The 16819-nt window shown below is 46.2% G+C and overlaps 1 protein-coding gene across 6 annotated transcripts; it reads left to right on the top strand.

The window, feature by feature from the left end:
* The first annotated feature begins 300 nt into the window (after positions 1–300).
* EEF1D (eukaryotic translation elongation factor 1 delta) lies at positions 301–16264 on the top strand. 6 transcript variants are annotated; one of them, XM_019289328.2, is made up of 11 exons: positions 332–406; positions 3155–3165; positions 5226–6367; positions 8042–8165; positions 9876–9947; positions 13321–13389; positions 14507–14603; positions 14696–14799; positions 15038–15274; positions 15853–16047; positions 16163–16264. In XM_019289328.2, the coding sequence occupies exons 3-11, from the start codon at positions 5226–5228 to the stop codon at positions 16199–16201; spliced, it is 2079 nt and encodes a 692-aa protein (XP_019144873.1). In that variant the 5' UTR covers positions 332–406; positions 3155–3165; the 3' UTR covers positions 16202–16264. The 6 variants fall into 6 exon arrangements, with proteins under 6 accessions (XP_010402968.1, XP_010402969.1, XP_019144873.1 ...); XM_010404666.3 differs by lacking the exons at positions 3155–3165; positions 5226–6367; positions 13321–13389 and having other exon boundaries at positions 301–406; XM_019289326.2 differs by lacking the exons at positions 332–406; positions 3155–3165; positions 9876–9947.
* Positions 16265–16819: the final 555 nt, after the last annotated feature.

The following is a 16819-nucleotide window of genomic DNA, read 5'->3' as shown; positions in this document are numbered from 1 at the left end:
GCCCGGGGGAGGGAGGGAAGCAGTGTGGGGGAAGCAGCGAGGTGGTGCACCTCCCTTTTCGCAGAGTGGTACAACCCACGGGCGCTGGCGGAGGTATGAGAACGAATCCAACTTGGCAAGGAAAAGGGGGGGGCAGCGCAACCTAATTGTTACGGGTGGGTGGTCCGCGCATCCCGCTTCCACCGCCCCGTGATGTTCCATATGTTCCTTTTATTGTGGGGGGAGACAGGCCCCGCACTGTATATGCTACACGTAGTCTCCCCATCGCGCACCCCCTTCGCCACCCCCCCCCGCGCCACGTGTGGTACGCGCCTCCCCCATAACCCTCCGCGCGCCGCACGCTGCTCCCCTTTATCCCGGCGGCGGCCGAAGGGAGCGGAGGGGCTTTGAGGGGTCAACACTGTCGGTGAGTCCTGGTTTCCAGCCCCTTCCAGGCCCTAGGAATCCTTATACCCGCACTTAGGGTCCTTTACCCTTCTCCCTGAGCCTCGGCAGTGGAAGTTTCGGGGGTCTCCGGAGCGTCCTTTACACCTCTAGGGCGGGAGGTGCCGGGGCTCCTCAGGATATTTGGGGGTAAGGGGCTCAGGGGCCCCTTCATGGTCTTTAGGGTCCCTTTGTCATCTCAGAGTCCCCAAGAAGGAGGTTGTGGTCACCCCCTTTATTATCTTTAGGGCACTTTCCCGTGGAAAGAGAGATTTGGGGGTCCTGTAATTGGGAATAGGGCTCCTTCCCTCAGTGGTGGGAAGGAGGGAGTTTTGGGGGCCTTTCCTTGTATGTGGGGGTCTCTTACCCTGTTAAAGCTTTAGGGAAGGGAGTTTGGGGAGTTCCCCCATCCTCTGTGGCATCCCTTCCTTCCCCCTAGAGTCCTGAAGGAGAAAATTTAGGCTGCCCTTGGTTTTTGGGATAACTTTTCCTTGCTTAGACTCTTAAGGAATGCTGGAGCAACCCCTCCTTCCTAATGTCTTAAGTCTGTTTTTCTTTAGTAGGTCTGGGAAGGGAGTCATGGGAGTTCCTAAGGCTCCTGAAGGAAAAGATTTAGGGATGCCCTTGTTTCCTGAGACTGCCTTCCCCACTTAAAAGCCCAGGGAATATTGGGGTGACACCCCCAATTCCCAATGTTTTAGGCCTCTGGGAAGGAGTGTGTGGAAGCCCTCCTGTATTCCCTGTGGGGTCTCTCCTCCCCTCACATCCCAAAAAGAAGGATGTGGGAGATCTCTTCATTATCTGGGGGATCCCTTTCCAGGCACAGGGGGGATTTTAGGATTCTCCATGTCTTTGGGGTCTCTTTCCCAGGATTTAGGAACTCTCTGTTACAGGTAAGGGGTGGGTGGATTCATGCTGGGGGTCTCCCTAAACCTTTGGGGTTTTCCACAACTTGTGGGGACACATTCCCTGTTTTTTGGGAATATTCCTGACGTATTAAAGCCTTCACCTCCTGGTAGGGAGGGGAATATAGGGATCTCACACATCCCCAGGTGCCTTGAGGATCTGCTCCTCCCCCCATTCCTTGGATTTTTTGTCCAGTCACTTGCTGCAAAGGGAAACTGGAGCTGCTGCCGTGTCCTGGCACAGAGCAACTGATCCATCCCCTATCCCAGCCCCCTTGGCTGCCTTTCCAAACTTATCCTGGAGCTGGAAACCCTGGAAAATCAGCTCCTGTAGGTGCAGCTGGGCTCTGCTTATCTCACCTGTCCTTCTTTTCCTTGTGCTGCTGTTCCCAAACTTCCATTGCCTTGGTGGGGTTTGTCCTCTCCCTGGTTTTTTTTCGTCTCGATGCTCAGGAGGGAGGGATCCATTTCCAGACTATTTTGGGAACGGGCAGAGCCTGCTGTTGTGCTCCATGGGGTTTTTGAAGGATTACATCCCTGACTAAACTTGCTGAGGCTGCCACATTGGTGTTCCCAGAAATCCCACATGGATTTGTTCTGTCGCATTCAGGTCACTGATGATTTGGAATTGATTGGGATCCTGATGGTCACAATCCTTAGGGATGAGAAATTCCCTTTTCTGAGCTGTCTGCCTGTAATTCTTTCCTCTCCGTTTCCAGGTGTGTCCCATTTCTCCTTGACCTTCAGATAGGACTTCTCCTCACCTGAGCTGTTTATTCCTGACTCTTTTTTCCTATTTCTCCAGAAGGTGACACATTCCCTGTCTTTCCCTACTGCTGATTTCTCATATCCAGGATTATCTCATTAGGAATCAGCAGCTTGGAGCGGAAAGTTGTGGTTTTAGGTGATCAAGGATGGGAATTGTTGTGTTTTCCTGGAATGTGGAGCTTTGTGTCATAGCAGAGGTGATGCTGAGGGTCTGACTTGGGGGAAGAGCCAATTTTAGGGAATGAAACCAGCAGGAATTTGGGAAGAGCCAATTTTAGGGAATGAAACCAGCAGAGGAGCTGGTTTAAAATGAATAGACACTGGTGTTAATATTTTGATTTATTTTGATTTCCCTGATGGATCTTGAACTCATCCTGAATTTCTGGGCTCTGATATTTCCCAGTGGAGAGAGAACATTCCCAAAACCACTGTGTGGTTTTTAATCCTAAAACTTTGTGTTTGAGGAGGTAAAAATGGCATTTTTGGGTGGAAAACGTTGAAAGGTGATGGTTTGTGTGATTAAAATCCCTTTTGCCCAGGTTCCTCCAGGAAAACTGATGGACACAGAAGAGAAATGACACTTTTTTTCCCAATTTTTCCTTGTTTAGAAGCTTTATTTCCTTGAAAACTTGGGATTTATCAGGACTAAACATGAAGTTTGGCCTCTCATGGAAGCAAAAACGTGCTGCAGGAATGTTGGGAATTATTTTGGTGTAAAATCAACCAAAAATTTGGATTCTGAGCTCCATCAATACGTGCCAGGATTGGGATGGCAGGTTGGGAATTCTCTGGCTGCTGGGATGGGAAAATCCTTTTGGATAACATCACAATAATGTTCTTTTCCTTGTTATTGAAAATGAAAATAAACTTGTTTTTTGTGGTGTCGGTTCACAAACTTCATGGAGTTCTGGAAAGTTCATCAGCTCTAAACTTAATTAAATATGTTAATGAGTTAATCCATTAATTATTAATTAAATCATTAGGCTGAGGAGCTGCTGCATCCATAGAAATTGGAATTTTTCTCTAATTTTATCCTGTTTTTTTTAATGCTGGCATAGGAGCTAAAAAAGTAAGTACCCTCTAATTGTTATGTGTTTTTTTGGGAATGCTGGAAAATCTGGGAATATCAGCACTGCTGGGATATTTATTAGACAAATTACTGCAGAGTTTTCTTAGAAATAATTTAATTTTAAAGGGTTTTTTAAATTAATTTCAGCTCTGTTAAAACAGTTCTTTGTTTGGAGGGAATCCCCTGGTAACTCCTCATTATAGAATTCCTATGGAATTCCTGCTCCATAATTCACCTCATCCATGGAGGCTGTAATTCCAGGGCTTGGAGCTGCTTAAAAACTGGAGCAAAACCATCTGAATTAAATAAATAAAAAATTAATAGTTGGGGGAAAAATTTAACATTTAATTTTAAAAATTCAAATTTTAAATTTAGTTTTGAAAAAACTTAAATTTTAGGAATTTTTGTGGTGCAAAATCCCTCAGAATTACAAAAATCCCAGAAATTTTAGTTCTTTTTTTGTGCAAATTCAGCTCTAATTAAAAAAGTATAATAAACCCCTTATTTTAGGGGTTTTTTGGGTGCAAAATCCAACTAAATCCTGACTTTTTCCACCTACAAGAAGTTCTCGTTGAAGTAGTAGAACATTCCTGTTAAAATAATCCCATTTTTCCTTGGAATCACTCAAAGAAATGGGAAATTTGGGACAAGCAGAGCGTGTCCTAAATGGGATTTTCTGCTTAGAAGTCCTAAAAATTCCAATTTATTGTCCTATTAACTCACTGTTGGTGGGGAATTTTGCTTTCCCATGGATTTTGGGCTGCGGTGTTCCTGGACTGCTGCCCTTTGGGAATATGTGGAAGGGAATTAATGCCCAACACGTGGAATTTATGTCATTTAATTCTTTTCCAGCCTGGAAAATTAATATTTAGTGGAAATTTTTGCTTTATTCTAATCAAATTGAAATTATTTTCAATCATTTGCTTTTATTATACTTTTTAAATTTTTTATGTTATTTAGTTACTATAATTAAATTTATTTCTATTTAAAGGTCCTAACAAGAATTTATATCGCCCTACAATAAAAGAGAAAAACTTAAATATAAAAATTCAAAATAAGTTTCAATTTTGATTTTTTTTTTAAATTCTGAATTGAAAACTCAAGTTTTAAGCATTTTTAGCTGAATCGGTTTCCCAACTCAAGGAAAAAAAAAAGGAAAATCTCCTTTTGCTATTCCTCATGATTTGTGTAATTGGAATATAAAATTTGGTATTTTAAACTCTATAAATTTAAGATTTTAGAGGCAAAAGTTCAGTTTATTAATTTATAAATTGCAATTGAAATAGTCAAGAGGCAAAAAAAGCATTTATGTGGAAATTTTAAATTACATTTTCAAGTAAAAGCAATAAATTTTAAAATTAAATTTTAAAATTAAATTGGAATTCAAAGCCAAGCATTTGACTTGAGGCTTCCAAAGTTTTCCAGGAGCCTTTGGAATTACAAACCTTTGAGGACATTGCATCTCTCTGGGAATTCTATTTGGCAACCTGCCACAGATCAATTTTTTATTAATTAATTATTGAATTAATCACGAGATTTGCAGCTCCTGGACAAACGTAATTTGCCAATAACTTGGATTTTATCCTGAAATTATATCCCAGTTTTTCAGCAGCGGCTTTTTAGTAGGAAAAGCCAACCAGGAGTAAACAACAACCTCCAAAATCTCAAAAATTGGAGCCAGTTTTCCCAAAATTTTGCCTAATTGGGAATAACTAACAAATAATTAATGACTAATCCACTAACTTGGAATAATATCTTCTAATTCCCAAGGATTTGAACAAAATCCTATGTTTTTTTCCTGCCTGTTGCCTTAAAATTTGGAATAAGGGGGAGAATTCTTGGCACAACAGCAGGAGTATTTTAGGAGGAAGGTGGTTTCGGCTGCGTTGAATTCCTTGGACCTCAAACTTATCCCAAAAGGGAAAAATAAATGGAATATTGGAGCTCTTTTCCCAGGGATATTAATGGATATAAAAAAATCTCCTGCATGCCCTTGCTTTGTTTTTGCTGCCACTACATTGTTGTGCTTATCTCTTCATGCTGCCAATTTTTTCGGGAAGATGAGGACACGGAAAACTCCCTGCTCCATGGACAAAGTTTGGCTGGAAAAGCACCGGCACGACGAAGCCGAGCGGGAAGCGCCGGAGCCCGAGGCCGTCAATGGGATCTGCCACGAGGATTCCTTGGAGGGGGAGTTCAAGGGGGACCCAAAAAAACCCAGGAATGGCAAAAAGCAACGGAAACGGAAGCGCTCCCCGAAACCCAAAGCTCAGGATTCCAAGCTGGACGCGATCCTGGTGGGAATGTCGGCGGAGCACGTGTGGTTTGACAAGCCCTTGTACGACCGTGCTGAGAACGTCTACAGGAAAAAACTAGCGGATTCCCAGAGTCGGGAATCTCCTGAGACTGGAAAAATGGCTCAGGAATCCCCTGCCGTGGCCAGGTCGAAGTCCAGCCAAGATATTCCCAAGCCAAGGATGCTCCCGGTGTGTTCCCACGGGAGCCTGGCCGCCTGTCACCACGTTGTCCAAGGGGTTTGGATCAACAAGCTTGACTTCGATAAGGCCGAGAGGGCGTTTATGGAAAAATCCCAGTTTTTCCTTCCTCCCAGTGTCCTGGCCATCCCATCCGTGTGCGCGAATTCCAGGCTGGGAACGCCGGATGAGGGCTACGGCACTGCCTTGCCCACTCCTGCCACGCCAGGCTTGGCTCCCGCCATTCCCAACTCCTCCGTGGCCTCCATTCCCAGTTTGCCCAGCTCCGACCAGCAGACGGTCAATGGGAAGCCACAGATTTCCAACTGGGAAGTTCTGGCATCCGAGGTTTGGCTGGAAAAACCTCTTTACGATGATGCTGAGAAGAATTTTTATGAGAAGATGTTGGATGGACACCCTTCAGATAAAATCCAACAGTGGCAACGCGGCTGCCCGGAAGCATCCAAGACCCACAACCTTGGGAAGCAAATGGGAATCAGCACCAATCCTCAGCTTCCCAGTTCTCCCAAGGAAAATGCCACCTGCTGCTTTTTCCTGCACAAGGACAGCGAATCGGTGTGGCTGAACAAGGTGACCTACGACAGGGCCGAATCCCGATATTTCGCCCTGGAAGCGGCCAGAGCAGCAGAGAAGACTGGGATCCAGGAATCTGCTGCAGAAAATCCCTCCCATCCAGCTGCTCCGAGCATTCCTGCTCCGGAAATGAAGTAGGAGAAGTTTCTTTGGGGGTAAAACCCATGCAAAAAACCGGCCGGGTCAGGATTGAGCCGGAAGGAATTTGCATGTGGAGAAGACTGGGTGGACTTGGAGATGCTCCTTGTGGGCAGGGAGCTGGGGGGAAAATCTTTCAAGGAATTCTCCTGAGGAATTCTGGTGGATAAAGGCTGCGTTTGTGTGGAACCAGAGGTGAAAATGTTGAGAGGCAGGGCTGGGAAGTGAGCTCAGTATCCCCCGTTTTTGCATGGATACAGCACCATCCTCCTTTCCATCCTCTTATTCCATATAAAAATCAGCCTCATAACTGGTATCCAGCTTGAAGAAGGTTTGGGAATGACTGGAATACAGTTTAGGGAATCACTCTTGTTGGGAGCATGTGCTGTAGTTTGGTTTTTTGAGGGAATTTATATCCAGTCTGTTAATCTTTGGAATGCCCTTGGATCCTCTCCAAGGGCTTAGATGTGTGCAGAGCTAAGGTAGAGACTGATATTCCTGGGAGAAAAAGACTCTTGGAGTATCTGTCCTTATTTCCTGACACTTCGGATCCATGAGTTTTGTTGGGATTTGTTGGAAAGCTTTTAGGATCTTTGTATCAAGGGATTTAGAGGTCAAATACTTTTTGCTTGGTCCTGTTTGGGATCAATTTCCCTTTACTTGGTCAGAACTGGGTATTTGGGAAAATCCACGTGTCTCTGTAAAAATGTGGGATAAATTTGCCTTTATTTGGGATTTTCTGCGAATGATCTTGATTGGAATTCCAGGAGGTCCTGGAGATTTGGGTGTGGAGAGTGGTTTTGGTGCAGGTCCTGTGTCTCTTCTGAGTGGGTGGGTGAGATAAGAAGGGATTTGATTTCGGGAAAATCAGCTTTGGCTTCTACGGAAGTGTTTTATGGGAAACTCTGGGATTTGGGATGGCAAGGAGAAGGTTTGTGGAGCCTGCTCCAGTTGTGGTTTCCTTGTGCTGCTCTATCCCTGCTGTCCACCTCAAACTTCTGCTTGCTCTGTCCCTGTCCCCTGCTGGAATTCAGGGCTTTTCTTCTTTTCGAGGGCTCTGTTTCCCTTCAAATTAAGAATTTAATCCACCTTTGGAAGCTGCTCCATAAAAATCCTCCATTTCCCAGCAAGATTTGGGGTGTTTTGTGCTGTTTTTCTGTGTAGTGCCAGGTCCATCACATCCAAGTGTTGCCTTGCTGATTTTCATCACAGATTTCCCAGAAAACTTGTGGATGCCCTATCCCTGGAAGTATCCAGGGAAAAGCTGGATGAGGCTTGGAGCAACCTGGGATAGTGGAAGGTGTCCCACGGCAGGGGGGTGGAACTAAATGATCTTTATGGTCTTTTCCAACCCAAACCATTCCATGATTTCTATTCCCTTTTTATTCTCCTACACAAGACATTTTCCTTAGCATGAACTAGAAAATCCTGGTTTTTTGGGGTTTTTTTTGTGGAATAAGGTCTGGATCAGCTGATTCATCCCATCCCCACTCCACATCCGGGTCAGGCAGGTGGGTGATTAATCTGTCCTGGCTTTTTAAGAGGATCCTGGATACTTAAATCCACAGCCAAGCCGAGCTGCAGGCACAGAAACCACTCCTGACGAGCTGTTAACCTTCAATCCTTGCAGGAATTCACGTTTTGTGGATATTTCCCCCCCCTTTTCCCAGGAAAATGGCTGTGGATTACTTCTTGCACGACAAGATCTGGTTTGAGAAGTACAAATACGACGACGCCGAGCGAAGGTTCTACGAGCAGATGAACGGCCCCATGGGTGGCTCCTCCCGCCAGCAGGTAATTCCCATTCCCAGGAATTCCAGAGTAAGTCAAAGGACATGATCCACCTGGAATTTTGTGGGATTTCCACTCTCGGTGCTGTTTTATTCCAAGTCTTCCTGGAGCTCTCTAAGCTGTTCATGACCCTTTTTGTCTGGTTTGGGGTTTTTCTTCCCACCATTTTCTGTAGAACCTGAAGGATTTGATCCCAAGGAACTGGGAGATCAGGTGCCTTTCTAACAGGTGAACCTGTCCTAGCTTCCAGCAGTTATCCTTAATTTTTCCAGGCTGCTGGGATCTGTGGGGGCACAGTTTGAGCTGGAAATCCCCAAATCCCCAATTTTATTGGCAAAGAGTTGTCCTGTCCCCCTTCATCCAGGGAAAACTCTGCTTTGCTTCCATTTTGGAGCAGCAAAGCTTTCCTTTGGGATATTCCAAGGGAATACACATAACCTGAAGTTTGAAGAGAGGCACCACAGCTCCAGAGATGGTTTTTTTGGGGGGATTTTTTTTATCCCTCTCTTTGTACCCCTGGAAATATTCCAGGTGTTCCAGTGGAAGACTCTGTCATGGTACCGGTGAGTTGGGATGGGGAAGGTGGAGGGGGAAGCATGATCCTGCTGAGCTGAAGTACTTCTAGCTTCAATATTATCCCCAAATTATTCCTGTTCCAAGGTTCAGAGCTTTCCTAACCTCTTCCTGCTCCTAACTGCTCGTGCCTTTGGAATGATGAGTGTTCAGTGCCTCTTTCTAAGAGTTTACAAGGAATTATTTGCTTAAATAATAACTTTTAGAACATTGTGGCTATTCCTGCTGCCCATCCTGGCTTAGGTGCTGGCACAGCACCTGGGAGAAGGGAATAAAAAAGATTGGGAAGCTCTGGATGAGTGCTGGAAGCAGATTTTGGAGTGAAAACCTCTTGGAACAGTTCAACTATTTCAAGGCACATCAGGAGCTTCCAGTGAAGGAGTTCAGCTTGGGAAAGGTGGTTTGAAGGATCTCTGGAGATCCTGCAGCAATTTATCAGCCACTTTTCCTATGGAAAAATATCCCCACACTCCTTAAAACCTTCTTGGAAGCAGCAGGAAGTGGGACCCACCTGGATGTGTCCAGAGTGTTCTCCTTTATTTTCTATTTACCTCAGGATTTGGGGCTTGTGGGAGGTTTCATGTCTCGGATTTTGCTGGTGGGGGTTGCAGTCTGGGAGAGGCAAGGAGTGAATGGATCATGGAATTCCCAGGGAGGGAATCTTGAAATCCAGGCTAAGGCATGGCAGCAGGAGCAGAGGGAAAAAATTCCTGGTGTTCTGGATTGCACCTCTCTGGATAGAGTGCTGGAGTCAGGGTTGTCACTTCCTGCCTGAACTCAGGTAATATTATGGAAAAATCCTGCCTGAAGCTGGATTTTTAAGGAGTTCTGGAGTCACTCCAACCCTCTGGCAGCTTCCCAAACCTTTCAGGGTAATCACAGGGAATTTAAAAGCTCTTTGACTGGATGATCTTTCAGGACACATGACCAGGGATTGCAGTCGGTGCCACCCGATTTAGCCCCAGTCCTTGCAGCAAAAATCGCTGAATCATGGAAAGGAAAATTCCCAATTCCCCCCGCTCTTCCCTCCTTTTGTTGGTTTTTTTTTTTTTTTGAACTTCCCTGCTGATTTTTTTTCCCCCATGTTTTAATATTTTTTTTTTAAAAAGAAACTCTTGGTTCTTTCTGCGCTGTTTGCAGGAGAACGGAGCCAGCACGATCCTCCGCGACATTGCCAGAGCCAGGGAGAATATCCAGAAATCGCTGGCCGGAGTGAGTACCCAAGCTCTCACCAGCTGGCTGCCTGCATCCATATTTTTTTTTTTTTTATGGAATTCTAATCCCATAGATTGTTTGGCTTCTTGGTTGGAAGTTAGAGGAGAAGACCAAGGTGTGCAGCGCCGTGTCCCACCAGCTCCATCCTGTCCCGATGCGCTGCTCGCTGGCAGTGCTGCCAAAACTGGATTTGGGTGAAAAGAATTCCTTGAATTGGGCTTTTCCTTCCTTCCTTTTTTTTTTTTTTTTTCCTTTCTCCTGGTGGGATGTTCCCATGGGTCTTAACTAACAGGTTCCAACTCCCAAGCACTGGAGTGTGTGGCTCTTTTTTGGGATACACTGGGCTGCCACCTTCTCTTCCCTGTTTTGCTTCCAGTTTAGGGTATGTGCCAAAAAAAAAAAAAAAAAAAAAAAGGTGTTTTCCATCTGCTGTATCCAGGGAATTCAGCTTGGTTACAAGCTCCAAGGCTGGAGCATCCTGGAGGAGCTCAGGAATATCCTTTGTGGAGGTGTTTTTGTGCTGAGTGCAGACAAGAGCGTTAAAAACCTTTCTTTTTGTAAAAGGAAGTTAAAATATTAATAAGTGGAGTTGTTTTATGGGAAAGGAAAATCCATGGAATACAGCCCAGGTGTCTTGATCTCCCTACCTCTGCAGTAGGACTCCCAAAGGAATCCATCTGTTATTTGGTCTCATAATTCCCTCTTGGAATGTTTAACACCCTCAGTTTCTATCTTGATCAGCCCAGTATCAGGGAACAACAAGGAATTCCCCCTTTCCCAAGGGGAATATTCCATATTCCTCCTTACACCAGGAGAAAGGAACCAGACATTTGGGATAAATATAAGGAATCAATATTTCAGCCAACAACTCAAGGAAAATTTTCCTGACTCTCATTTTATAAGGAAAAAAAACATGGATAAAGGAGGCCCCCATCCCAAACAGGATCAAAGAACTCTGCACAAAAATTCCTTTGGGAAGAACTTTTGGAATTGGGCAAGGGGCAGGGAATCTAAACCCAAATCACCTGGAAGTGCTGCTCATCCTCATCTTCCAGAATGGTTTGCCAAAGATGAGGAATTTCTTCCCTGACTCCTGTTAAAGAGCTTTTTTTGGGAGAGAATCCCAGAAGTTTGGATCATCCAGGTGCTGTAACAGGGAACTGGCAAAGCACCAGCCCAAAGCCAGGACAGGAATTTTGGGATATAAATTGTTTGCAGATGTTTTCGGGGATTAGTGCTGGATGTAAAAAGTTCCTCTGCTGGATTTTTTTTTTGTTCCTGGGAGAGGGGGTTGGATCTTCCACTGAAAAATAATTGGAATACTCGGCTTTTGTAGCTTGCATCCCTCAAGGATCATCATTAATCTTGGATAACCAGGCTTGACTGTAGAACATTCCTAAACTTAAACTTATTCCTTACATTCCCAAAACCTGAATTTACACTGTGTGATCCGGAGAAAAGCAGGAAGAACGTTTTTATTGCAAGATTTTTGCCTTTCCTTCCTCCAGAGTTATTGTCAGGGATCTTTAGATGTGGCAAGGGAAGAATTGGCTCTGAAAAGATGGGACAATGGGAGTTTTGGCCTTTTTGCTGGGAATTTCAGGCTGGGATTGTGTCATAAAACGCAGGAATGAGCACTTGGAATGGTCGAGGCCTCCAGAAAAACGGGATAAAGCTCTGCCACTGGAAACATTTGTTTGCACATCCCTTTCATCCAGCTTTGCATGGCCATCCCAGATTTTAGCAGTTTCCAGTTAGCTCCATGGCTGGAGATTCCCTGGATCCTGAGTTGTTCCCTGATCCAGGGAGGTGATCCTGCCCTTCTCCTCAGCCCAGGTGAGGCCTCAGCTGGAAAACTGGGTCCAGCTCTGGGCTCCTGGGGAAAAGAGAGGCCTGGAATGAGTCTAGGAATATGATGGAGCTCCTGGATTATGAGGAAAAGCAGGAAGTGGAACAGGAAATTCCACCTGAACATGAGGAAAATCTTTATTGTCTCTGATATTTTTAATGTATTTTAGGGAGTCAAACTTCAGGGAATAACAGATGTTTATATCCCAAGGTACCCTTCATAATTCCCAGGGATTTATTTTGCTTGGATGATTAAATTTATGCACAATCCTGGTGAGATTCCAGCTTTCCCAAACACTTGAACTATCCAAAATATTTGGAATAGGCTGCAACTCTGAGGTGGGTTCAGCACAAAAATTTAAAAAAAGAAGGATTTAAGGGCTTTATCCAAGCAAAGAGTGCACAGGAAATGAGGAAAGCGATGCTGTGGAACTCCCCACCTTTGGAATTCTGAATTCTTATCCCTGATAAAATTCATGGATACTTGTGTGGAGCTGGAAGTTGGAAGAGGGAATAGTTTTTGTGTGCTCTAATGGAGGTGTGCTATCCACATTCCCAAATCTTGGAGCGTCCTTTCCTCAGGGAAGATCCCAGAGTGTCATAAAGGCAATTTTCCCATAATTTTTGAACTCATCCCAGGATTTGGGGCTTGGTTGTGCCTCTTGCATTGTCTTATGGGTTCCAATTAAGATCTCTTGATTGCTTGAGCTTGGGACAGGCATCCCTTGCTCTTCCCATGCTCTTCCCTCTTTTTTTTTTGAGGAATTGTTACGAACAGGGAAGAGAAATGTCCTCTTCCTGTGCTGGCAATGTTGAGGCACCTCCAATCCTTGTGGGAATTTTGAGTCCCTCACAAGAAGGACATTTAGGGGCTGGAGCATTTCCAGGGAATGGAAGGGAATGGATTGGGAAGGGTCCAGAGCACCAGGAGCAGCTGAGGGAGCTGGGAGGGCTCAGCCTGGAAACAAAGGAAGCTCAGGGGGAACCTTCTCACTTCCACAAATCCCTGACTGGATTCCCAAGTGGGAATCCAGGATCTGCTCCCAGGGAATGAGGGACAGGATGAAAGGAAACCCCACCAGAGGGCAGATTTAGCTGGAATATTGGCAAAATTCCTCATGGAAAGGGACTGTCCAGCCCTGGCACAGGGGTGGAGTCCCCATCCATGCAGGGATTTTGTGGATGTGGCACTTGGGGACGCTCTCAGTAGTGACCCTGGGGGAACAGTTGGACTTGATGGGCTCAGAAGGGTTTTCCCACTTCGTAATTCCATGATTTCCATCCTTGGAGCATCAGGGCTGGCATGGTGTGATGAGCCCATGGTGCTGCATGAGCTCCCTGCAGGCACCGAGATGTTCACGGAGAAGATCCCAGAATTCCTGGGGGAATGTTTGCGTGCAGTGTGAGGCTGTTTCCCACCGCTCCGTAACTTTTCCTTGCATGCGGATCTTCCCTGCGCTTGAGTTCTCTCTGGAATAGTGAAACCCTTTCCCATCTTCCCAAACCTTTTCCCCCCCTGCAGCAGAAGACGCCTGCTCGGAGCAAGGAAGCTCCTTGTGCCCATCCCAAGAAACAATCGAGACGCTCCGCTGTAAGTGAGCCGTGCATGGATGGAGCCTTTGGAAAAAGGGGAGAGGATTTGGTGGGACAAGGATGGAGCAAGTTCTCCTTCCTCGGTGTTTGGCACCCAGATAAACCTGGATAATGGGATCTGATAACAGGGAGTTGTCCCAGCTCCGTGTCCAGGGATCTGCGCTCACCTTCCTGAGCCTGAATCCATGGCTGAGGTGTCGGAGGTGGAATTTTTTCCTGCTCTTTTGGTATCTCCCAGCCTCATCCCTGGAAGTGTCCAAGGCCAGGTTGGACAGGGCTTGGAGCAGCCTGGGATAGTGGAAGGTGTTAGACTGGATGATCCTTAAAATCCCTTCCAACCCAAACCGTTCCATGATTCACACCTTTCCTTGTGCCTCACATTCTTCATCTTACCCCTGCTTTTCCCTCTCCATCTGCTGAGATTGCATGTTGGAATTATGTGCAGGGTCAAAGAGAATAAATTATTCTCTCTTTTCACTTAGAAATGACAATTCAAGGGCAAATCCCATTATTTTCTTTGCCTTTGCTGCCTGGAATTGATGGATAAGGAACCTCCTTAACATTAAAAAAAAAAAAAAACCAACTCTTTTTTTGCTGTCAAAAAATCCATTGGAAGCCAGAGTGGAATAATTATTCCATCAGGATGTGTTAAAGGAGGTTGAAATTGTTAGGAATTAAAAGCTGGCTTGGGGAAGGTGGGAGTAGAAATCCTGGCATCTTTCCAGCTTTCCCAGTGTTACCTTAGGCAGGTCATTCCTGTCCCTCAGTGGGTTGGGAGAGGAGACTGAGAGACTCCAAGAATTTTTTTAAAGGGCTCAGTATGAAATTTTCGTATAAATTTTGGGTGGTTTTTGTGGCATTTTGGGATCTGAGAGTGGGAGAAGTGATTTTATGCTTTGCTCCTTGGTGCCAGCTGAAATTCCTCGGGATTTAGTCCATGCTTCATTTTCTAGAGCTGCTCCATTAGTTCCTATCCTAATTTAGAGAAAATACCCTTGGTTTTAGTTCAGCTCCTAAATTTTCTCCCTCCCCGAGGACATGACTCTGCTTTGCTTCATGGAATTTTCGGGAAGAGGGGAAACAACTCGCTTTCATCCCGGTTTTCCTCGTTGCAGAGCGCAAGCACAACCTCCTCGGGGGCTGCTGGTGACCAAAATGAGCTCCTGTCCCGAATTTCCCACCTGGAAGTGGAAAACCAGAACCTCCGCAGTGGTGAGTGGGAGAATCCTTGTCCTGGCTGGAGACCTAACACGAAACTGGGAATTTAAGGTCATTTTTCCTATTTTTTTCCCTTCTTTTTCCAGTTGTTGCAGACCTCCAGATGGCCATTTTCAAGTTGGAAAGCCGCCTGAACGCTCTGGAGAAATCCTCAACTTCCCACCAGCCTTCACCTGTTCCTCCGACCCAGGTGAGCCTTGGAAAAATGCTGGAATTTTTCTCTAGGAATTCAAATTACGGCCGGATCAAAGATCCATGTGGACAAACGTCCTGTTTCGATAAATCCATGTGAATGTCGCAGTGTGTGGGGATTGTTCCGCATCCTGAACAGTGGGGATTCCCATTCCTGAGCTTTTTTGGCTGCTCTGCTCCAACTCCAGGTTAACCTTTTCCCTCTTTTCCCTTAAAAAAACTCGGATCCGGTGAAGAAAGTGGAACCATTCAGCATTCCCTCCAAAAAAGTGGAGCTCCCGGCCAAGAAAGCCGAGCCGGCTGCTGCCGAGGACGATGAGGATGATGACATCGACCTTTTTGGGAGCGATGATGAGGAGGAAGACCAGGAAGCTGCCAAAGTCCGGGAAGAGCGGCTCCGGCAGTATGCGGAGAAGAAAGCCAAGAAGCCAGGACTCATCGCCAAATCTTCCATCCTGCTGGATGTGAAGCCGGTGAGTGATTGGAATTTGGGAAGCTCTGGGAGTGAGGCTGGGAATCCTCTCTCATCCAAGTGGGTGGTGGTAGAATTCCAAACAAGGGGCTTGGAGCGAGGTGGGATTTGTTGCCATGGAATCCTAGAATGGGTTTGGATGGATGGGACCTTGAATCCCATCTTATTCCATGGGCAGGGACACCTTCCCCTATCCCAGGTTGCTCCAAGTGGCCTTGGACACTTCCAGGGATGGGGCAGCCACAGCTTCTCTGGGAATCCTATTCCAGGGCCTCCTCATCCTCCCAGGGAGGAATTTTTTCCCAGTATCTCATCTAATCTCACCCTATCCCAGTTGGAAATCATTCCCCCTTGTCCTGTCCCTCCATCCCTTATCCAAAGTCCCTCTCCAGCTCTCTTGGATCCCGTTGAGGCACTGGAAAGGGCTCCAAGGTCTTCTGGAGCCTTCTCCAGCCAAAGAAGGAAACTTTGGATCAGCTGTGACATTCCCAGAGGTGTCACAGTGTCACTTGGATATCCCTTGGAGCTGCTGTTGATCTCCAGGAAAACGCTAAAACCTCCCAATTCCCGCTTTTCCAGTGGGACGACGAGACCGACATGGCCAAGATGGAGGAGTGCGTCCGCTCCATCCACATGGATGGGTTGGTGTGGGGAGCTTCCAAACTGGTCCCAGTTGGATACGGCATCAAGAAACTCCAAATCCAATGCGTGGTGGAGGATGAGAAAGTCGGGACAGACATCCTGGAGGAGGAGATCACCAAGTTTGAGGACTACGTAAGTCTGGGAGCTGGATACTGGGAGGAGTTGGAAAGGGACCCACGGGAAGGGGTTAACTCCGGTGTGTTTTCCTGGGAACACCTGGATGACTCCAGCTTTTGTCCCCTTCCAGGTGCAGAGCGTGGACATTGCTGCTTTTAACAAGATTTAGAAGGAAAAACTGTATCCCCCTCATCTGAACCCGGAACTAATAAAGATGAACATTGGGCGTGCATGTAGGGTCGTGGGTTTTTCCTTCAGGTGCAGCTTCTCCAGAGGGATTTGGTGGGAGATTTTGGGATATTTGAGCAGCCTGGGCTACTGGAAGGTGTCCTCCCCTATGGCAGCGGCTTGGAATGAGAGATATTTAAGGTCTCCTAACCCAAACCATTCCATGATTTCCTCATCATTGGTGGAAGGAAAGATCTTGAGACGAGGACTTTGAATTTGGGGCTGGAATGAAGGTCTGAGGGTGTTTCCAGCCACCTTTCCCAAGGTTTAGAGACCCAGTCACTCCCTACAAAAAACCCAGGATGAATAACCAGGAAGAATTCAGGAATTGCTCGTTTGGGATGGATTTCATCCCTATTTTCCTGTTGATTCCCTGCCCCCGTCACTTCAGCTGAGCGTGGCCTGGGGAGAGGACAGGTGACGTTCCTGACTTTGGGAACACGAGGTCTGTTCCAGTGCCAGATCCAAGGTCCGGGGTCACGTGGTGCCAGTACCAAGGACATGGGAAACTCCATGGGCTTGTGCTGCAGGTTGTCCTTTGCCCCAGTGTTTTGTCACT

The sequence above is a fragment of the Corvus cornix genome, chromosome 2 (assembly GCF_000738735.6).
Source record: "Corvus cornix cornix isolate S_Up_H32 chromosome 2, ASM73873v5, whole genome shotgun sequence".
Classification (NCBI taxonomy): domain Eukaryota; kingdom Metazoa; phylum Chordata; class Aves; order Passeriformes; family Corvidae; genus Corvus; species Corvus cornix.
This window is presented reverse-complemented; position numbering and strand designations above follow the sequence as displayed.